This window comes from Piliocolobus tephrosceles, chromosome 15, assembly GCF_002776525.5.
Source record: "Piliocolobus tephrosceles isolate RC106 chromosome 15, ASM277652v3, whole genome shotgun sequence".
Taxonomy (NCBI): Eukaryota; Metazoa; Chordata; class Mammalia; order Primates; family Cercopithecidae; genus Piliocolobus; species Piliocolobus tephrosceles.
Window position 1 is genome coordinate 75,096,317 of NC_045448.1, and position 20,939 is coordinate 75,117,255.

At 56.6% G+C, this 20,939-nt stretch overlaps 4 protein-coding genes across 7 annotated transcripts; 2 read left to right on the forward strand and 2 right to left on the reverse strand.

Moving 5' to 3' along the window:
• Positions 1–953: 953 nt before the first annotated feature.
• Positions 954–6,324, reverse strand: LBX2 (ladybird homeobox 2). 2 transcript variants are annotated; one of them, XM_031934215.1, is made up of 2 exons: positions 6,132–6,324; positions 954–1,756 (listed from the first exon to the last, which is right to left on the reverse strand). In XM_031934215.1, the coding sequence occupies exons 1-2, from the start codon at positions 6,322–6,324 to the stop codon at positions 1,365–1,367; spliced, it is 585 nt and encodes a 194-aa protein (XP_031790075.1). In that variant the 3' UTR covers positions 954–1,364. The 2 variants fall into 2 exon arrangements, with proteins under 2 accessions (XP_031790075.1, XP_023043767.1); XM_023187999.3 differs by lacking the exon at positions 6,132–6,324 and adding an exon at positions 2,787–3,161.
• A 106-nt stretch (positions 6,325–6,430) lies between these two features.
• Positions 6,431–8,129, forward strand: LOC111523440. Its single transcript, XM_031934222.1, has 2 exons — positions 6,431–6,616; positions 6,805–8,129. Exons 1-2 carry the CDS (start codon positions 6,431–6,433, stop codon positions 7,537–7,539), a joined length of 921 nt encoding a protein of 306 aa, XP_031790082.1. The 3' UTR covers positions 7,540–8,129.
• A 367-nt stretch (positions 8,130–8,496) lies between these two features.
• PCGF1 (polycomb group ring finger 1) lies at positions 8,497–10,871 on the reverse strand. Its single transcript, XM_023187997.2, has 9 exons — positions 10,720–10,871; positions 10,186–10,291; positions 9,876–10,028; positions 9,634–9,705; positions 9,405–9,510; positions 9,191–9,224; positions 9,006–9,092; positions 8,793–8,873; positions 8,497–8,644 (listed from the first exon to the last, which is right to left on the reverse strand). The coding sequence occupies exons 1-9, from the start codon at positions 10,810–10,812 to the stop codon at positions 8,597–8,599; spliced, it is 780 nt and encodes a 259-aa protein (XP_023043765.1). The 5' UTR covers positions 10,813–10,871; the 3' UTR covers positions 8,497–8,596.
• A 6,956-nt stretch (positions 10,872–17,827) lies between these two features.
• Positions 17,828–20,823, forward strand: TLX2 (T cell leukemia homeobox 2). Of its 3 annotated transcripts, none has more exons than XM_026456439.1 (3): positions 17,828–17,920; positions 19,295–19,532; positions 19,635–20,823. In XM_026456439.1, exons 1-3 carry the CDS (start codon positions 17,910–17,912, stop codon positions 20,073–20,075), a joined length of 690 nt encoding a protein of 229 aa, XP_026312224.1. In that variant the 5' UTR covers positions 17,828–17,909; the 3' UTR covers positions 20,076–20,823. The 3 variants fall into 3 exon arrangements, with proteins under 3 accessions (XP_026312224.1, XP_023043816.1, XP_026312223.1); XM_023188048.3 differs by lacking the exon at positions 17,828–17,920 and adding an exon at positions 18,136–18,892; XM_026456438.1 differs by lacking the exon at positions 17,828–17,920 and adding an exon at positions 18,812–18,892 and having other exon boundaries at positions 18,998–19,532.
• The last annotated feature ends 116 nt before the right edge of the window (positions 20,824–20,939 follow it).

Genomic DNA, 20,939 nt, shown 5'->3' on the forward strand with positions numbered 1-20,939 from the left:
TGCCAGGTTCCCTTCTGCCTTCCAGCCTTGTTCACTCCCCAAGGAATATCCTCTCTTGGGCCCTCCACCTGCAACTAAGGCCCTAGCTGACCCCCCTTGAACCCATGGAGCTTCCTTGAAAGTGGGGTTGTCACACTTAGGCAGAGGCAGGAGAAAGTCTGTAGAGAGCTGGAGGACTGACAGGAGAGAAGGGAAGCAGGAAAGACACCTGAGCTTGGTCTGTAGATTGGCTGGGACCATTGGGGAGGGGAAGGCTTGCAACTACTGAGCGTTCCCCCTCCTTTCCCCTCATACTGCAGGAGGGTAATTATCACCAGTGGAATAAATGAATGTCAGAAATGTCCACTGGCTGAGTTACGCTGGAATCCCTACCAGGCAAGGCCACTACTCCAAGCTTCACCCCAGGGGGCCAGGCCTTTCCACCCTCTGGCTGCTGGCACCATCATAGTGGGAACATTTCCAGCCCAGGGGCCTGGCAGAGGTCTTCCAGGTAGGGGTGTGGCCTCTCTGGGCACCCATCTCTTTGCCTGTGTCCCAGCGGAGGGTTCTTTTGGCAGGATGGGGAAAGGGTCAGGCACCCGTTAACAAATGACCTATGAGTAGGGAAACAATGTCATCACTCTGGGGCCAACCTAGGGATTAGAATCAAGGTCTCCCAGGCACAGAGTAGGTGGGCCAAGACCCCGCTGTCTTTCACTTAGGCCCGGTGACTTCCCCTTGGTAGACTGGTAAGCATCAGCTCTGAAGGCTGGCTGGATGCTGGGTCTAAAACCTGACCTTAGGGTTCTTACTTTGTAAAAATGGCGTAATTATTACCTACCTTAAAGGTTGCTATAAGGGCTAAAGGAAACATTGCATTGAAAGGCCTGGCACGTGCCAAGTGTAGACTCTCCATAGCACTTTACAGATTTTACTGTTCTTTGCTCATGACGGGCGTCTGAATAGAGGCATGGTGCGGCAGAGTCTCGACTTTATTCTGAAATATTGGGAAAGGTAGCCTGGACAACATAGCGGGACCTCCTCTCTAAAAAAAAGTTTTTAAAATTAGCCTGAGGTGGGGCTGCACGCCTGTAATCCCAGCTAGTCAGGAGGTTGAAGCAGGAGGATCGCTTGAGCCAAGGAGGTCGAGGCAGCAGTGAGTGGTGATTGCTCCACGGCACTCCAGCCTGGGCGACAGAGCGAGGCCCTGTCTCAAACAACAAAGCAAACTTCCAAAAAAACCCGGGAAAAGGTGAGCGTCTGGACTGTGGGCCGGAAGAGGCCCAAGTGGACCTTCTTCCTCCACCCTGGAACTAGGGCAGGAGGCAGAGCACGAGGTGAGCAGTCCCGGACCCCAGAGCCCAGGGTTGGCGGCAGCTTTGTGTTCAATCGTCCACCTGTATCTCTTCGTCTGACAGTTGGGGCCGGGAGTCAGGGCCGGCGGCTCCGAGGCAGAGGCTGGGATCTGGAGCGCCGTCGGGCAGTGCTAAGCTGCACAGGACTTCGGGGGACAGCGCGCGTAGCGAGGCGACGTCGGCGCGCATCTCCTCCACGTCGCGCTTGAGCTTGGCTCGTCGGTTCTGGAACCAAGTGACCACTTGCGCGTTGGCCAGGCCTAGTCGTGTAGCTAGCCCGTCTCGCTCGGACGGAGCCAGGTACTTCTGGAAGACGAAGCGCCGCTCCAGCTCCAGCACCTGTTGCGCGGTGAACGCCGTGCGTGACTTGCGCCGTTTGCGGCCGGCAGGGCCAGCGCCCAGCGCATCCGCGGCTGCCCGCCCTGCAGGGATAGGGAGGGGGTCAGTTTCCAGCCACCGGGAATCAGGCTGCGGCCTGGAAAGAAAAATTGGGGGTGGCATTGTGCCGGTGGCGGTGGGGAAAGTAGAGGGAGAGCCAGGAAGGCGGATGGGGACCAGAACTGTGATCCCTTACCGGGAGTCAGGTCCAGGTGGGGATAGGAGGCGCAAAGCGGGCTGGCCACAAGGGTACGAAAGGCAGCAGGCTGAGGGCGTATTGTAGGGGCAAGGAAGTGAAGGAAGGGAGGGATGATTCAGAGGGGACCGGGTGCAGAGTCAAACCTTCTGGGGTGGAGCCTTTGAGGCTTTTAGGAGCCTCAGGCTGAGCAGGCTATAGGTTGAGGGTGACACCAGAGGCGAGTAAGAGTCAGGGCAGCCGACCCAGCGTGGCGGTGTTAATAGGGCTTAGATCATGCCCTTCCATGGATAGGGTGGGGCATTCGGCTTACAGTTCCTTAGTGACACCAGAGCCCGCTCCTCTAGCCCAAAAGGGAAGATAATGAGGTGCAGAGAGCGAGGAAAGGCAGAGTGCGGAGTCCCGCGCCCAATGCTGCGCCAAGGACTTTCTGCTCCTTGACTCCCCTCTAGAAGAGAGTGCCTTGAAGCGGAGTTTGGTCACCCGGAGAGACTCGACCCTCTTTCCAGCGCTTTCTGTGCCTCCCTTGCAGGCTCAGTCGTTTACCGCCTGCGGCTCAAGCCTTTTGTCTCTTTTCTCTCCTGCCTTTCTCTATCGCGACTGCCCCGCCTACAGGGAACAGAGCAACTGGTAGCTCAGTTGGCAACAGTCTGCCCTTTCCCTGCGGTACTGGCGGCCTTCCGGAGCCGCCGCGGAAACTAGGGACTAACGGAAGAGAGGTGAGAAGTCGCAGGTGCGAGTCCTGGCATGTGGGCTGAGGACAGGGGACGGATTAGGGTGGGTGGCCTGGGGTGGGACAAAGGTTTGAGACCGGGAACCAGGAGGAGAGAGGTGGGGAAAAGGCCAAGTCAGAGTCCGCGACCTTGCCGGCTCTATACCTTCAGAGGGTTGCGGAGCGCGCGCGTCAAGTCCGCGGAAAGTTTTACTAGTCAGCTCCTCCAGCGCGCACAGCGGCGAGGTTGGACCCGGACCCGACTCTGGAAGCTGCGGCGCAGAGGGTGCTCGGCGGACCATGCCCGGGGCTAGGATGTCTGCGATGCTTAAGAGTGTCCGGGGTGTTCGGGGCTCGCGTCCCGAGTTCATGGTCGGCCGGGCTGGGGCGGTCCCGCTGCCCGCTGCGCTCGGCTCCGCAGCCGCCTGGGCCCCAGCGCTTGGCGCCCGATCCGGGCCCCTAGCCTCGGACCCGCCCCCGGCTCTGGGCCCGAGTCCCGTGTGCCCCTCCTCCTGCGTCTCCACCTCTCCACCCTGGGCCCTGGTGGGTTTGGAGCTCCTAGATGTCCGGGGAGGGTAATTCTACAGGCTGGGGCAGGCGCGGAGAGCAGAAGCCGACCAAACTACCCTTCAGAGCAGGGCCGCGGGGCTGCTCCGCGCTGCGGGGTGCTGCACCGTGCACAGTCAGGCCGGGCCATACCTCCAGACGCTGTATGCCGCCGACTCCCCGCCTAGCAGCCGCTCTGGCTCATAAACTCGTAGACGATAAAATTGCCTTCTCTGGCCCCAGCGGCTGGGATTTGCAAAGTTCTGAGGAAGGCTATCAGGACTGACTGTGCTGGGATATCTGATCCCAGCTAGGACCTCAGTCTCCTAACCTGGCTCCCTGTTCCCCACCCCACCCCCGAGAAACGTTATTTAAAAGGTCCTGGCGGCTGGAAGTGATTAGTGCTGCGTGGGTCGGGGGCGCAACACTTGGGAGGACCTGGCTTGGCAGAGCGACTGCAACTGGGAGTAGTGGGGATGCCACGAAGAAGCAAGCACAGGTGATTGGATTCGAGGCCGCCCCGCCTGACGAAGTCAGAACACACAGAGAAGCTGCCAGGAGACCCGGGCCGCAGGAGAGAAGACCCAGGGAACTCCAAACTGGTGCAACTGCCCAGGAGGGGTCTTTGTCAGTGAGGACTGGCAAAATCAGTCGATTTTGTCTGTCTTTGTCTTCTTCTTCTTAAGCTCCCATAGTTCAGGTATGTATGGTTTCCCCAGCCTGCGGAGGCTCAGAAACTGCCAACGGGAGCAAGGTGCCCTGGCCAGAGAGGGGTCACTCCCCATAGAAGAGAGACTTGAAGGGCAGACTTTGCCGACCCAACTGGATCTTGGGACAGGCGTCCTGACAACGCAGGTGCTAACTGTGAGGCCTGGTGTATTCATTCCTATTTAATCTGGGTTTTATCTGCCACACTTATACTGGTTCTGGGCTCATACCTGGGTAAGCACCTGCAGCCCTCCTCTGTAGGAAGAAGGCAGCTCAGTGACAGCGGTGCCTCAGCAGTGGAGACCCAGCAAGGTATGGGTTTTGTTCCTACATTCCACCCCAAACAGTTGGAGGATTCACAGCCCAGAGGCAGGGAAGCCCTGCCACTCCTGAGGAGCTTGCAGCTTTGCTGCCCAGGGAAGTTAGAAACTGATGTGCTTCTAGCTTTTTAAAACAGTGCCACGAAGAACCAGACCAGTCCCTCCTGGACTGTCCATTATGTCACTTTCCTTGTAGACTGCTGCATCTCCCACCATCTGTGCACAGAGTCCACCTGTCTATTCCCTGAGGCAACTGCAGCATGTAATTGGGGTTCCCTGAACAGGGCTTAGAAGATCCAAGGCACCTGGGCCAAAGACTCTTTGACAAAGATGGGAAGGTACCTTCATAGGGTCTTCTTGGTAAAGGGCTGACTCCAACAACACCCCTCCCCCACCCGCAACATTCACACAATGCCCTCCTGGAAAGCTGAGCAACACACTTAAAGCCTGATGGGCCACTGCTGGATCAAAGTGCAGAGCCAGGCCATGGTGGAAAGCTGAGCTGCCTCAGGACCTTGTTAAATGGTTATTAATGGTGAGGGGCAGGGGAGGGCCTGGAGAGATCTTTGGGCTACAGGCCTCAGCTCTGGAAACCATCCCAGTGGTTTCACTTAATGTGCAATAAAGCAGCTCTCTGGAGGCAGCAGAAACTGCCCCACTGCATCCCAGGCATGTCACCAAGCAGACGCTGCAACCTTCACGCATGCATCCTCTATGTGGCTTTTGTGTCTGTCTCTACCTCTGCTCTCAATTACTTGCGTGTGCCTGTGAGGAGTGTGGAGCTCTCCTTATGGGCCTGTGCCTTGCAGCCCCTTCCATCTCTCCCGCCTGGTTCTCCCCTCTGCAGCTGGGCTCAGGTACTGGGATTGGACAGCTCCCAAACATGAGTTTGGGGGAGGAGATGGAAGTGGAGACTAGCAAAGGGAGGAGGCCCAGGACAGCAGAGGCCCCTCTAAGGTCGTCATAGCGGCCAGGGACTAGTCCAAGGGATCGTGGGGCCACAGAAGGGGACTTTTCCCAGTACTGGAACTCGAGCTGGGGCGAAACCGGATCCACAGAGAGGGGTAGGAGGAGGGTGAGTGATTAATGAGGAAGATTAAGAGATTAAACCTTGTTCTAGGTTGGGGAGGGGATACTCACTCCGCTGTCTTATAGGCTACCCCCAACCCCAGCTTGGAAGCGCAGAAACTCCCGGGTGCTCGCCTCTTCCCACCCGCGGGTGGAACCCTCCCTGTTCAGGATCCTTCTCAAGAGGTGCACGGAGGCCAGCCTTCACCACTGGCCCCGCAGGGCCGACGGTTTTCCTTCCCCGTCATCCTCAGGCAATCTTTTGTGTTTCCCACCTTCTCAGATTTCTTTTATTGTGCCTTCAGACGTTTTGGGGCCCTGCACTCCCTCCCCTTGTAGAGATCCCCACATTCCAAATTCGCTCTCTTGGGAAGGCACCCCATTCCCACTTAAGGATGCTTCCTCACACCTCCCCTTTCAGTTTTCCCATTCTCATCCCCCAGCCCTACCCCCACCTTATCTTGCATCCACCATACCCCGTCGGCGGGTTCCTCCACCCCGGGCTGCCCCTGCTCAACCCAGTTCCCCACTGGTGGCACGGAGGCCTGCTCAATAAACGACCTTTAGTCTCAGATTGCCTGGCCCGGACGTTCCACTGAATTCTGTGAGTGTGTAGGAGGGTTGGAGGACCCTCAGAATAACCCCCTGGGGAGGTGGACAATCTCAGAGAAGAGCTTGCCCCCCTCCTCCCCACGCTTAGAAAACGTCCGTGAACCGGAGTGAGAGGGAAGTGGGAGTTCAGGGAGAAAAGTCCAGGCGGAGGAGCGTGAGAAGGGGCGTCCGTCCGTCCCGCGCACTTCTGGGATTGTTTTCTCTTTCAAAAAGAGCTACTGCGGGGTGAACCGATCCTTACATTTTAGTTTTATGACTTGGGGCGCGGCAGGCCTGTGAGTTGTTTTGCGCCCTGGACGTTGTTTTGCAAAGATCTCTGTGCTCCCACCGCCACCCTCCCGGGTGTGCGGGTGGGGAAGCAGCCAGCGGTGGGAAACTCCGACGCCCTCCCCGACACTTTTCTCCACCCAACTCCGCAATAATCACTTCTAGGGAAGTCCTTTTTCCCATCAAGCCCTGGGAATGATTGGCCAGGCTGACAGAGGGACCAGTCCTCCTCTGTGCCAAAGGCTGGAGCAAATCCTGGTGCTGTCGCCTTTGCGTGTGAGTCCTGGAAATGGCGGGGTTGAGGAAGGTGGGCAGAGGCAAGGTTTGGCCCCCAGGGGAGAACGGACGCCTTGTCCCGGAAGCGCAGCACGGCCGAGAGCGTCCGGGGGTGCAGACAGCGCCCTGGGGTGGTCCTGCCGCCGCCTCTCCTTTGACTCCGGAGCGCCGCGCCGCGCCGCGTCCGGGCGCGTTCTCAGTCGCTCGAAGCCAGAGAGGACCCTGGGCGTGATTCTCCCTCCCTGGCACAGACGGAGACCCGGGTGACCCCGGGGTCCGGGTGGGAGTGGGGAATGGACCCATAGGCCGGGGACGAGCGGCGCGGAGCCTGCAGCTGGCCAGCTTCAGCCACCTTGGGAGACGCAGTGCAGCTGCCACTGCTGACAGACTAGACCAAGGCTCGGCGGGGCCCCACCCCAGATCCGGCCAGAGCGCCTTCCGCGCTGCTTGGCCTCAAGGCGTGAGTCACCAAGGGCCTCAAGTCCCGTGACTTGGTTCTCAGAATCTCCGGCCTCGGGCCCATTAATCTTCAAACCCGGCTTTTTCGACGCCGAGCTGCCGCCCAGCCCCAACGGCAGGGCCTTCCAGGGAGACCAAGTCGGACTGCTCCCCAACTCCCGCAGCTGCTCGGCCCCTGCAAAACCCTGGGAGCGTTTCCACTCTCCCTTGAGCCCATGCCACTCCCCTGTCACTCCTAGGAAACTCCTTTTTGCGCAGAAACTCCTGAAGAACAGCCCTGGCTGCCACGTACTCGCCTGGACTGCAAACCCCACAGAGCTTCAATTCGGAGGAAGAGGAGTGGGGAGCCCTGAGCTGGCGTGTTCCTGGAGGAGGTCGAGGAGGGGGCTAGTGGGGGAGAGGCATTCCCTGGAAACGTTTGGAAGCTTTGGTAATCTTGGAGACCATGTCAGGAAAGAAGCGTACCCATTGCCGTCCGCGGTGTGCTCACCTGGGTCCCCATCAATGCCCCACGCACTCGAGCTCTTCCTGGGCGTCTGCAGCCTCTTCATCCGCGCGGAGAGGCGGAGGTCTCCCGGATACCCAGTCCGACTGTGGCACCCCAGAGTGTCCAATGCGAGCTCAGGCCTTTCCCACAAGTCTGGAGTTTTCTTACCCAGTTGAGGCCGCCTTTGCTGTACTCACTCCCTACCCTCCCGTCCCATCCTCTGCCACCCTACCTCCATCTTTGATGGTTAGCGCCTTCAGCCCTCAACAGCTTCGCACAACCAACCCCCTAGAAGCCGTGAAGTCTGACCAGCCAGGGTGGCACCTAGGTTTTAACTCGGGTTCTGGCTGCACATGCTGTGCCTCCATACAGTTTGTCCCAGATTTGGCAGCAGGCCGGAACTCTTTGCTTTGGCCTCTGTTCCTGTCGCAGTTGGGCAAGTTTCTAGCTACCCCACTGAGAGGACCATAGATCAAGGACCCTGGCATGGCATACAGACAAGGAATGTTTGCTCAATTAATGGAGCTGGTGCCTTGCAGCTTCCCTCTTGTTCCTTGAAGTTGCCCTTGCTGTCCTCCACATCAGCTCCCTCTCCTCCTCAGCTACTTATTCCCCATCCTGACTTCTAGTCTCGGTCCCCAAGTACTTGTTGAATTCTGTATGGACAGCCAAGCATCCACTTCTGACAATCCCTGTGGCCCCACCCCATTTGTTTTTTAGACTTCTCCCTCCTTTTTGTCCCCATCCCCCAAGTTATAAAACTATAACACAATTCTTTGGATTTTTCTTTAAAATATCTCACTTGTTCAATCCTGCAGCAGCCACTGTCCAACTCCAGCCTTCTCACCACCGCTGAATTAGGACATCTCCTAAGAGGCCCGCACCCGCACTGTATGCTGCAGCATACAAGGACAGCCGAGAGCACCCCTGGAGGAAGGCTTCCCATCACCAAAAAGAGTGGTGTGGGAGGCCTGGTTTCACACATATCGGGATCCTCTACCCTTCTCCTTTGGCAAGACATTGAGGGCCCATGGCCATAGAGCACAGGTCCTTCTTCACAATGAAACTCAGAGGATTTCTGAAGAAGGCAGGACACAGCATGAGTGTGAGGCAGGAAGAATAAGGAAGAGAGGTGCTTTTTAAAAGTTTTTATTTCAAAAAATAAAGCTGCAGTTCATTTCACATAAATATCTGGGGAGGGAAGGGGAGTGGGATGGGGTGGGGGCTTGGCCCCTACCTCCTCTTCTCTTTCACACTGTATTGTAAAAGCAAAGGGGATGGCTAAGGAGAGAATGAGGAAGTAGTAGTCAGTGGGGAGTATTATTATATTATCCAAAGGGCCCCCTCAGCCTACCCTTCCCCTGGGGACTGTGGGTTGGTTGGGGGGAGTCTGAAGGGGGGTGAAGCCAGGGAGGGTGGCCTGGCTTACCTTGCCGAACCAGCGGGAGAGCCATATCTGCTTCATTGTCATGTGATCGGGGAGAACTTCATTGTCAAAAAGGAGCTGCACCTAGGAGGGAGACGGGGGTATAATTTTAGGAACTTTCTGGCAGGTCAAAAACTACCCTGGTCCACCCTAGACTCTGTCCCTCCTTTCTTAGCCCCTTCTCCCCTCCAAGAAACCAACTGTGAGACTACTCACATGCTGAGGGTTTAGCATCAAGCGGTGACACAGGACCCTCCGGAGATGGCGTACCTCGGCTCTAACAGAACATCGGACATACTTGTTCTGGGAGCAGGGAGGGGAGGGAAGAGGGCAAGGTGTGTGAGGGAAGGGCCATGGGAGGTGAGTCTCCTTAGAGAGGCCCTCCCCTCAGCCCTTCTCACCTGCAGGACGCTTTTATTCTTGTCTTTGCCAGAACTGGGGGGAAATAGACACAGGTTAGAGAACCCTATCTTTCCTCCTCTCCCCCACCCAAAGCCATGATATACTCTCTTCAAGGGGGTAGGCACTCACTCACTGTTCAGCCTCTCCCCCAGACCCTCCCTGGCTCTGGGTCATTGGCACTGTCACCTTCTGCAACCCCTGACCTTCTCCTACCTCAGCCGCTCCAGGCACAGGTTCAGCTGCTCATCATAGCGATAGTAGTGGGCTTTAGAGTGGTCAAAGCTGCTGAAGGGGAGGCCAAGGTTGCTCAGTGCTGGCTCTGAGAAAGATAGGGTAGTGAGGTGGCTGGTGGCACACATTCCATACTCCTCTTTCCCCAGAGAGCAAAACTGGGCAAGAAGAATGCTCTGGGGGCTTTACTCTCCCGCGGCCAAGGACATACCTTCCCCACTGGGCTGGGTGACCCGGTCCAAACCTCGGGACTGGTAGAATTCCCGAATCCGTTTCTCTTCACCTAGAAGAAGGTGAAATATGAGAATAAAGTATTAGCCCTTCCTCACTCTTTGTCCTTCCCTCATCTTTGGCCTTCTGCCTACATGATTCCTACCAAAGCCCCTGTCACCTCAAGCTGCCACTCAGCAATTAGTCCTCAAGAAGCCCCTCAAAGTCAGGGTGGTCACTCACTGTCTTGCAAGCCAGGCACCAGCTTGTACACGATGTCCTGCATGACCCGGTCCAGTTTGAGGTTGAGCAGTGGCTGTGTCTCGTGGATCTTAATGTTGCACATGGGGCAGTACTTGCTAGTTTGGAGGTACTTCACAATACAACTCTTGCAGACTGCAGGAAAAGAAAACCAGATTCTCAGGCCCTCTGGAAACTGGATTCATGGGCTGGGTGGGGTGCCTGGATTCGTGGGGCAGGCCGCACAGAAGCTGGCAGTCGGCTTGGTGAAGACTAGGGACTGGAAGAACTAGGCAGTCTCCAAGGCACTCACAAGTATGAAGACACTCTGTGATGGTGGTGGCATCCACGAAGTAGCCAGCGCATAGGCAGCAAACAATGTGTTCATTCAAGTCTTTGATCTTCACTCGAACTTCCTCCTGAAGATACACCCTCCGTCACCAACCATCCACCCTCAGCCCCCAACCCGTGCGCCTTCCCACTCTGGGGGTCGCCTCCTTCATCACACTCCACGGCCAAGCCCCGCGTCCTGCGCCATCAGCCGGGGATGAGCTCCAGGGGGCTGGCACTCCCCCTCTGCCCAGCAGAGGGCTCCGCGCACAGCGGGGGCTTCCCTCACGTGGACTCGCCTGACCCTCCTTTCCCAGGGGAGACTACACAACGTCGGCGACACAATGCGCAGGCGTCCTAAGAGGAGTTTGGCAACCCGATCGCAATCACGCAGGCGCACTGGGTACTCAGTCTCTGCGCAGGCGCACTGGGCGCACGGCCAGCCACCGCCCGTCCTTTAGCCCGCCCCAGTTCGCACCGCTGGCCGACCACAGCAGTAACCCTGCCGCCCTTGCACCTCGTTCCGTAGCGGGTCCATCTTGTACACTGACTGGAGCTGGTTCCGAAGCCTCATCGCGATCGCAATCTGGCCCCCCTGAGGAGACGCCATCTTAAAGGCTGATCCCAGCCTGCCACTTCCGGTGCCGCCTGCAGGGCGGGACTTGTCTCCCAGCAACGAGGTTCTAGGTCTTTTCGGATTCGCTCACCCTCTGTGAGGCCCCGCCCACGTTCCTTTCTCCCCGTGTGCTCACCTGAGCCCCACCGGCCCCTCCCCTCCTCAATCCGTAATTAAGGAGTGGTGGGGGGCATAGGGAAGGGTCCTATCTCTTCAGCCTCCTGTAGAACTCATCATAATAGACCCTAAGCGACCTCAAGACTAACTTTTGGAGCCTGCGAAAGACTGCCCCCTCCTACCCCCAAAGGCCCGGCAGTCTCGTGCCTGCTACCCGCTCAGGGTGGTCGGTCTTCTGTGACGATTACCCTGCTGAAGAAGCCCCTCCTGGGTCATCTCCTCGTAATGCCGCCCTGTCGGCGTCCGCGGAGCGGAGCTTCATCCAGATGGCGGGCCTTCTCCCCGCTCCACGGAGGGAGTTTCTCGGGCTTTGCAGAGTCTCGGAGAGGGTGCCGGGGGATGGGGAGGGAGAGACCCCCAGGGACTTGGTAGTGATCTTATCCCCCCATTCTCCCCCTGCTGCCGGGGATGGGGGGGCAGGCCCTGGTTAATGACGATGATTTAATCATCGGCGCCTGCGGAGGCCTGGGACAGACTAATGCAGAGCAGATGCCGAAGGAGGAGGGGAGGACGACTAGGACACTGCCACACACAGACGGGCTTAGGCAGCCAGCGCCTGTAGTAGCATAGGCCCAGCCCCGCACTTGGGGATTACGCGGGATGGTCGAGAGCTCTACACCGCCGGCCCTGGGTACTTAAAAAAGGATAAATTTCCTTTGAGGTATTAACATCAAATGTAACTGGAGATTCGAGAAGGGAGAGATTCTAATGGAGACCTCAAAAAGGCTTTCCGGAGAAAGTGGGACTTTGGGCACAATTTAGACTTGGGGGAGGGGGTGGAAGTGTGCTGAAATAGAAAGGACGTGGAGGGGGATGACCAGAGGACAGGAAGGTCAAGATGTAGATTTGAGAGTGGTAATAGAAAAAGCAGGGCCGTAAAGAGTTGCGATTTTTAGTCTGAGGGCAATTGGGAGCTAGCGGACTTTTTTGAAGGGAGGAGGTTATCCTGTGAAAGCGACATTTTTGTTCATTTTCTCTTCAGAGGGAGTTGGAGTGAATATGCAGCAAGAAGTTATGAGATTAGTGATTAATCAACTATTCATTACAGTCACTGTTTACCTACTTCCCTGGTCCAAGTCACTATCCTCTGTAGTGGCTTCTTGACTGTTTTCCTTGAGTCCCCCTTTGCGTGTTCTCAACATAACAGCTCAGTGCTATGTTTCTCAGAGCTAGTGATTCTGATAAAACATGAAACACAAAGGACAATTTTTGAGATGTGGATGTGTTTATTATTTTTATGGTGATGTTGGTTTCATGGGTATATACATATGTCAAAACTTATCAAACTGTACACTTCAAATATCTGCAGTTTATATGTCCATTATACCTCAAGAAAGCTATTAAAAATAAAGTTGAAAAATTAGGTTGTTTCTTTTTTACTGTTTAAAACCTGTTGAGAGCTTCCCTTTTCAATCAGAGTAAAAGTCAAAGTCTTTTTTTTTTTTTTTTGAGATGGAGTCTTGCTCTGTCACCCAGGCTGGAGTGCAGTGGCTGGATCTCAGCTCACTGCAAGCTCCTCCTCTCGGGTTCATGCCATTCTCCTGCCTCAGCCTCCCGAGTAGCTGGGACTACGGGTGCCCGCCACCTCGCCCGGCTAGTTTTTTGTATTTTTTTAGTAGAGACGGGGTTTCACCGTGTTAGCCAGGATGGTCTCGATCTCCTGACCTCGTGATCCGCCCGTCTCGGCCTCCCAAAGTGCTGGGATTACAGGCTTGAGCCACCGCGCCCGGCCAAAAGTCAAAGTCTTACAGTGGTGTGCAAGGGCCTGCATATTCTCTTCAGATACACCAGGATATCCTTCCACTGTGTCCCCAACTTGAAATGCTTAGGTATCCAAAATGGCTCCCTCCTTCTTTCAGGTCTTTACTCATGAGGCTTCTGTAATCACTCTAGATGAATAACAACTCACCCACCCTTTCAGTTCCTTGCTTTTTTTTTTTTTTTTTTTGTTTAGCTTTTTTAGCATTCTTAGCATTTATTATTATTTAATATACATTTCTAATATAAATATTTTCTAGTTATTTTCAAAAAATATTTTCTAGAAAACATATTACCTAGTTTTTCATCTGCCTTTTCCACTAGACTATAAGCTTCTCAGTGGCAGGGATTTTTTTCCTCTGTTGTGTTCACAGATACAGCTCCAGTGCCAGCTGCATAGTTGGTGTTCAATACAAATTTTCTGGATGAATACATGAATGAATCCAAGTGGTGGTGATGACAGTCTCGATTAGGGTTTTAGCAATGGCAATGGAAAGGAAGGGCTGTATCTGAAACATTTCAAAGGAAAGTATAATCGGAGGAAGTAGCCAGGAACCTGGCTTGGTAGGCCTGGGTAAGAGGGTGAATGAAGAGCTTTGGAGGGAAGCATGTCCTCCAGCCTGCTGGACTTAGGTGGCTCTAGGGAAGCAGGGGGAGCTTGTTAGAAGGCTAGAAGAGTGAGTGGTGGGGCTGAAGTGTCAGAACAAACCAGGGATGGAGGTCTCAGAGTTATCTGGCTGGATATGAGAGTTGGGACTTTTGGAATGGGTGAAACTTGAGCAGATGTAGAGATAAAGAAAGCTTAAGGCCTGGCGCAGTGGCTCACGCCTGTAATTCCAGCACTTTGGGAGGCTGAGGTGGATGGATACTTGAGCCCAGGAGTTGGAGACCAGTCTGGGCAACATGGTGGGACTCCATCTCTACAAAAACTACAAAAATTAGCCTGGCATGGTGGCGCATACCTGTAGTCCCAGCTACTTGGGAGGCTGAGGTGGGAAGATTGCTCGAGCCTGGGAGGTTGAGGCAGCAGTGAACCATGATCGTGCTACTGCACTCCAGCCTGAGCGACAGAGTGAGATCCCGTGTCTTAAAAAAAAAAGAAAAAAGAAAGCTTAAGTCTGAGCTCTGAAGAATACTCACAGTCTTCAGTGGAAGAAGCCAAATCAGTGGAAGAAAAACGTAAGCAGTGACTACGAAAGTCCAAAGATGTGGAATAAGATATTACAGAAGCAAAAAGAAGGGACACTTCAAAAAATAATTGATGACCAACAAAGTAAAACACGTCAGGGAAGTCCTGGAGGAGGGATACTGAACACTGGAGCTCTCTGAGAAAGGGTTACTATAATGAAGGCAGCTTGCACTGAGTTAAGAATAAATTATGATGAAATGGAGGCAGTACACATGAAGTAAAAAGAAAAGGAAAGGAAAGGAAAAGCATGATCTCTTTTGAAGACTCAGGCCAAGATTCTGTCCAGATAATAAAGATCTGAGACAGTTGAGTCATAGGAAAGACTAAGTTGATGAGAGCCACGGACACACAGGACATGGTGAGATAGATCCAAAGCAGTGTGTATGAGGGGGCACTCATTCCAGCACCTCTATCTTCAACATAAACCAGCAGGAACAATCCTTTCCCTGTGAATCAGATTCAAGGAGGGAAGAAAGGACATTTCAAGCCAGGTTGGGGTGGTGGCACACACCTGTAACTCTAGATACTCAGGAGGTCAAGGTGGGAGGATTGTTTGAGCCCAGGAGTTTGAGGCCAGTCAGCCAGCCTGGGCATCATAGTGAGACTCTGTCTTTTAAAAAAAGAGAAAGTCCTAGGACTGTGGTCTGAGTGACATAGCTGGATGCCATCTATTCTTGAAGTGGGGCACTAAAATATTTTTAAAACTCCCCAGAAGACTTGTATGAACTACTGAGTTTGTGACCATTCTTTTTTTTTTTTTTTTTTTGAGACCAATGAGACCAAGTCTCACTCACTGCAAGCTCCGCCTCCTGGGTTTACGCCATTCTCCTGCCTCAGCCTCCCGAGTAGCTGGGACTACAGGCGCCCGCCAGGTCGCCCGGCTAGTTTTTTGTGTTTTTTAGTAGAGACGGGGTTTCACCGTGTTAGCCAGGATGGTCTCGATCTCCTGACCTCGTGATCCACCCGTCTCGGCCTCCCAAAGTGCTGGGATTACAGGCTTGAGCCACCGCGCCCGGCCTATGTGACCATTCTTAAACGATTAGTCGGACAGTCTCTGGGTGGCAGTACCATCTGTGCTGAACTCAAAAGGCAGGGGTGTACGGGTCTGCATAATGTTGCCTTTTTTTTCATTTGTTGATTCACTCACTGACTCATTCAAGGATTTATTTAGGTTGGCTGGAGACACACTGGTTACCCTGCCCCCCTGCCCCCAGACTCACCCTTCAGAGCAGAGAAAGGGACTAGCAAACTCCTAACCTGCACACAGCCCCCCATTCAGAGATTATATTTCTTTGCTATCTCCCTAGGTTCCCTGTTCCCATCTGGGGGAATCCAGCCCTTGCTATCAAGGAAGATTTTTTTTTGAGATGGAGTCTTGCTCTGTCACCCCAGACTGGAATGCAGTAGTGATCTCGGCTCACTGAAACCTCTGCCTCCCGGGTTCAAGTGATTCGCCTGCCTCAGCCTCCCCAGTAGCTGGGATTACAGATGCCTGCTACCATGCCCAGCTAATTTTTTTGTATTTTTAGTAGAGACAGGGTTTCACCATGTTGGCCAGGCTGGTCTGTCTTGAACTCCTGACATCAGGTGATCCGGCCCCTCTTGGCCTTCCAAAGTGCTGGGATTACAGGCGTGAGTCACTGCTCCCAACCTGAAGATTTGGACTAAACAGGTTCATGCTTCCTTGTAGCCCTCTCTACTGCTGAGAAAAGTGCATGGGTTTCTGTAAAGGGATGGGAGGTGATAATGTTGTTTGTCTTCTCCATTAAGATGAAAATACATCTGCTAAATTGGTAGGAGCCTTCCACCCTCTTTCAGAACAGGCTGTGAGCAGGGCTGAGGAGGGGCTGGACAAATTGGATAGTAGAGGTGGTCAAGATGGGGGAGGTCGACACTTTTTTTTTTTTTTTTTTTGACACCGAGTCTCGCTCTGTCGCCCAGGCTGGAGTGCAGCGGCTGGATCTCAGCTCACTGCAAGCTCTGCCTCCCGGGTTCATGCCATTCTCCTGCCTCAGCCTCCCGAGTAGCTGGGACTACAGGCGCCCATCACCTCGCCTGGCTAGTGTTTTGTATTTTTCAGTAGAGACGGGGTTTCACTGTGTTACCCAGGATGGTCTCGATCTCCTGACCTTGTGATCCGCCCGTCTCGGCCTCCCAAAGTGCTGGGATTACAGGCTTGAGCCACCGCGCCCGGATGACACTTTTTTTTTTGAGAGTCTTGCTCTGTCGCCCAGTCTGGAGTGCAGTGGCACGATCTCGCCTCACTGCAAGCTCCACCTCCTGGGTTCATGCCATTCTCCTGCCTCAGCCTCCCAAGTAGCTGGGACTATAGGCACCCACCACCAGGCCCGGCTAATTTTTGTATTTTTAGTAGAGACGGGGTTTCACCGTGTTAACCAGGATGGTCTCAATCTCCTGACCTTGTGATCCCCCCCCACCTCAGCCCCCCAAAGTGCTGGGGTTACAGGCGTGAGCCACTGCACCCGCTAAGTTGACACTGTTACCCCTACTGCCCTCTCTCCCATTTATGGTTCACCTCCTCTAGACATAAGGCTTCGGAGAACACTGGAGGGCTGGTAGGGCTGGTGGACAGAGCTCACTCTTCTTTCTCTTCATCTTCCTGCCCAGATGCCCAAATATCATTCCTGGTTCCCAGGGGAGAAAAGACCCCCTCACCCTGCCCCAGGCACCAGGCTGCCAGCCCATCTGCTGGGGAGAAAGGAGGGGGCAGAGTCTTTCCCAGGGGATCCTGAAGAATCAGTTTGAAGATCAGTGCTCCCAGGGAGATCCAGCTTCTAGACTTACAAGGCCTTTCGGTTTACACGGGAAACCAGCAGGATGGAGCTGAACAGCGGGGTGGGCTGGGGACGAGGGTAGAGGGCTGGCACAGCAGAGTAAGGTCCTTGCTACCACGTGTCAGAGGTAGGCTGAGCTGCTTGTTGGTGCCCACCCGCCATCGCCACCGCAGGATGGCAGAAGCGCCCCCCTCTCTGAGCCCAGTCTCACCGGCTCAGAGGCGCCAGGGCCCCCCCGGGGGCCGGGGCGGGCCGGGGAAGGTAATGTAATTCCGGCCCAGCTAACCCGATTACGGCGGCCTGCACCGGGCAGGGCGGCGGCGGGGGCGGGTCTAAGGCTCAGGGGCCCGTCCGGCGGGGGTCCCATCCCCGGGAAGGACGCAGAGTTCACACACGCCCAGCTCCTGGATCCACGGCCAGAGGTCACAGGGTCACCAAGCGCCTTGGGTCTTTCCCCACCTCCCTTCTCTGACAGCTCCAGGCCATTTTCTGATTTTGGGTGGGGTAAAATGTTTATGGGAAACAAGGCGGCCAGGATCCAACCAAGGCCTCAGTGAGGTCCCACGTGTCTCTTGTGGTGAGATTTCGCCCTCCCGCCGTTGAGGAGGAAGAGTGTGAGAACAGACTTCCTAGGCACAGAATGGAGGGGCAGAGTCCTGCACTGGGGACTCCCTGCACTTGGGGTCCAGGGTAGAGCGCCAGTCCCAAGAACCCGCCGGCCTGATTTGGCCGGGGTTGAGCCATGGTCCAGTTTACACGGATTTCGGAAAATCGAAATTCTAAGAAACACGGGATATCAATTACCGGTGCGCATGAACAGGGCTGGGGGGGGGACCTGCAGGAGAGGCCGGAAGGCGCACCACGGTCGCCGGCCCAAAGCCGCCGTTCCCTCCCTTAGCCCCTTGCCGTCCCCTTCCCACACCTGTTCTCTTCCTGGGCCTGCAGCTCACCGGGCGCCGTTCCCCAGCCGCTTCTTACGCAGCCGGGAAACCACAACGAGATTTGGTCTTCGAGGGCACTTAGGCGGGGACCACAACGAATCCGGGAGTTGGCCAGCAGGATCCATCGACAGGCGAAGAGTGGGGGCTGGGGGAGGAGGCACCTGCGGAGGAAGCCGGTGAGGCGGAGGCAACCCAAAGGCGGAGGCAACCCAAAGGCGGAGGCCAGCAAGGATGGAGGCGCGGTGAGCATCTCCGCTGACTCAGCGGCCCATGCTCGGGCCCCTCCCGCGCTGAGCCTGGTTCCTAACACCCTGGCCCCCTGTCCCCCGCCCCGCACATCTCCACCAGCCAGCCTTCCCCCTGCGCTTGGCGCAAACAGGCGTCCCTTCCCCTTTAACTGCTGGGCCCCGCCCCTGCCCTACCCCCAGCCCCCACTACCCACCCGGGCCGATCCTTCAGTCACTGCCCCAGCCGGAGCTGGCCAACCCTCTCCACCCGGGACTCGGGCAGCGGCCCCGGCAGCCCAGCGTCTATTTGCGCTTGAGAGCCAGCAAGAAAGCTCCAGGGGCCCCAGTCGGCCGTGCTCCCCCGGGATGCAAGTCCCTCCGCGGACGCCCGGCAGCGGCTGGCACGGGCGCGGCTGCTCCGGGTGCACAGGGATGCTGCTGTTCTGGGGACCCCGGCGCCCTGCCTTGGCCAGCCCCGCGGGCCCCTGAGGCCACTGTTCGGAGCGCGCCGCCGCCGGGCTTCTGGAGCTGCCTGAGGCATCCTCCCCAACCACCGAACCTCCGGCGGTTCTTCTCGGCCCGGGCCGATGGAGCCGGGGATGCTGGGTCCACACAACCTCCCACACCACGAGCCAATCAGCTTCGGCATCGATCAGATCCTCAGTGGCCCCGAAACCCCTGGGGGCGGCCTAGGTCCGGGTCGCGGGGGCCAGGGTCATGGGGAGAGTGGGGCGTTCTCGGGTGGATACCACGGAGCCTCGGGCTACGGTCCCGCTGGCTCACTGGCCCCGCTGCCCGGCAGCTCCGGAGTGGGCCCGGCCGGCGTGATCCGCGTCCCTGCGCACCGCCCGCTGCCTGTGCCGCCGCCCGCGGCGGGGGCGCCTGCAGTGCCTGGACCCTCGGGTTTGGGCGGCGCCGGAGGCCTAGCGGGACTCACCTTCCCCTGGATGGACAGCGGCCGCCGCTTTGCCAAGGACCGGCTCACGGGTGAGGTTGTCTGACCCCTCCAGCGTCACGCCCGACTCTGACCCCGTCTCCTCATCTCTTAGCTTTCTGCTCTAACTCAAGGACCCCTTTCACACCTCCCACTAGATCCTCCCAGGGGATCCTCCCCCAACTCGAATCTCTGGGTCCTGCCTCCGAGAGGCGATGGGGAGGGAGCTGCCGTCGGTGCCCGCGCCCTCCTCTGCAGTCCCACTGTCCACGCGCGGGGAGGGTAGGGTGAAGTTACAGGGGAAGGGCCTTTCTTGGCTATAGGGCTCGGCTGATGCTTAGGATCCGGGTAAGGACAGGGCGCGGGATCTCTGCGGCCTGGACAGCGGCGCGCCTTCTTAGTGGTACCTCGGGCCACCCTGCAAACCCTGCCCTGCTCTTTCTTCCTCCCGGTAGCTGCGCTCTCGCCCTTCTCTGGGACGCGCCGCATAGGCCACCCCTACCAAAACCGGACCCCTCCGAAAAGGAAGAAGCCGCGCACGTCCTTCTCCCGCTCACAAGTGCTGGAGCTGGAGCGGCGCTTCCTGCGCCAGAAGTACCTGGCCTCTGCGGAGAGGGCGGCATTGGCCAAGGCCTTGCGCATGACCGACGCACAGGTCAAAACGTGGTTCCAGAACCGACGCACCAAGTGGCGGTGAGGCGCGGCGCGGGCGAGGGCGGACGGTGTCCCCGGGCCGGGCCTGGTGAGAAGCGAGGCGGCAGGCGACCCCGCTGACCCCGCGTCTCCCTTCCCCAGGCGCCAGACGGCGGAGGAGCGCGAGGCCGAGCGGCACCGCGCGGGCCGGCTGCTCCTGCACCTGCAGCAGGACGCCTTGCCACGGCCGCTGCGGCCGCCGCTGCCCCCGGACCCTCTCTGCCTGCACAACTCGTCGCTCTTCGCTCTGCAGAACCTGCAGCCCTGGGCCGAGGACAACAAAGTGGCTTCCGTGTCCGGGCTCGCCTCGGTGGTGTGAGCGACGCCCGTCCGATCGGCGTGGAGCGCCGGGCCCGGAGCGGTGGAGCGCGCGGCTGCCTGAGCACATGGTCTGGTGGCAGCCGGGCGCGTGAGGAGCGGCAGGCCTTGAGGCTGTCGTCGAGGGCTCCCCCACCACCGGCCGACTCCCAAGCCAGCATTGCGCAGATGCACGGTCCGCTCAGAGGCGGCCCTTCCCGCCATTTTTCACTTCACTGCCGTTAAGCCGTCGCTGGAACCTGAGGCGCCGAGAGGGCGGGACCTGCAGGACAGTAGCCAATGAGGTGCGGGGAGGGGGCCGGGCTGGCCAATGGGAGCTGCTTTCCTGAGGGACTCGGAATTCTCCGGCGGGTGGTCGGGAGCTGGGGCTCTGAGGGGCGCTAGCGGCATTGCGCGCGGTGCAGGCTGGGTCCGTACCAAAGGTGTGAAGGAAGGAAGACATCTACCACGGCGAAGTCATGGAGGGGGTGCAGGAGCGCGAGAGGCTGGCTGATTGTGACCAGAACCAGAGGGTTGTCCACCCGGGGCATCTCATCCCTCAACTGTAAAATAATCGCTAAGGATTCCTTCCTGACTTTGAGCCTCACGTTGTCATGTGTGTTCAGCCTGCTGGCAACATCCTCCGGCAACACGCCTGGGCAGGAGGCGAGTAGGATACTTACACACCCAACGAAAGAGAAAATCTAGAAAGAAAATCTGGCTCTGGTGTCACATAGGGACAGAGAAGGGAGAGGAGGAAACAGTGGACAAAGTTAACGGGCCCAGTGGAGTTAGGGTGAAGAGAATTTTGAAAATAATTTGGAAGTGACAAGCTTAAGAAGAATCAAAGGTAATTCCAAGACTGGAAATGTGCAGCATCAGGAAATCAGTGGTGCTGTTGATGATGAAAGGGAAATTGGGAAGATTGGAGCAAGATTAACTATACAGGCAAAACTAAATGTTATACCTAGAGAAAATAAATCCTGGAGAAGTGCCTCTGAGGGAGATCAACTGACATCCACATAGAGGTGGACCTAGGTAGAATGAATGAGAACAGATAGAATCTCTGAGGGAGGGAACTCTGAGGAGAAAAGCCGAGTTCTAAGGACT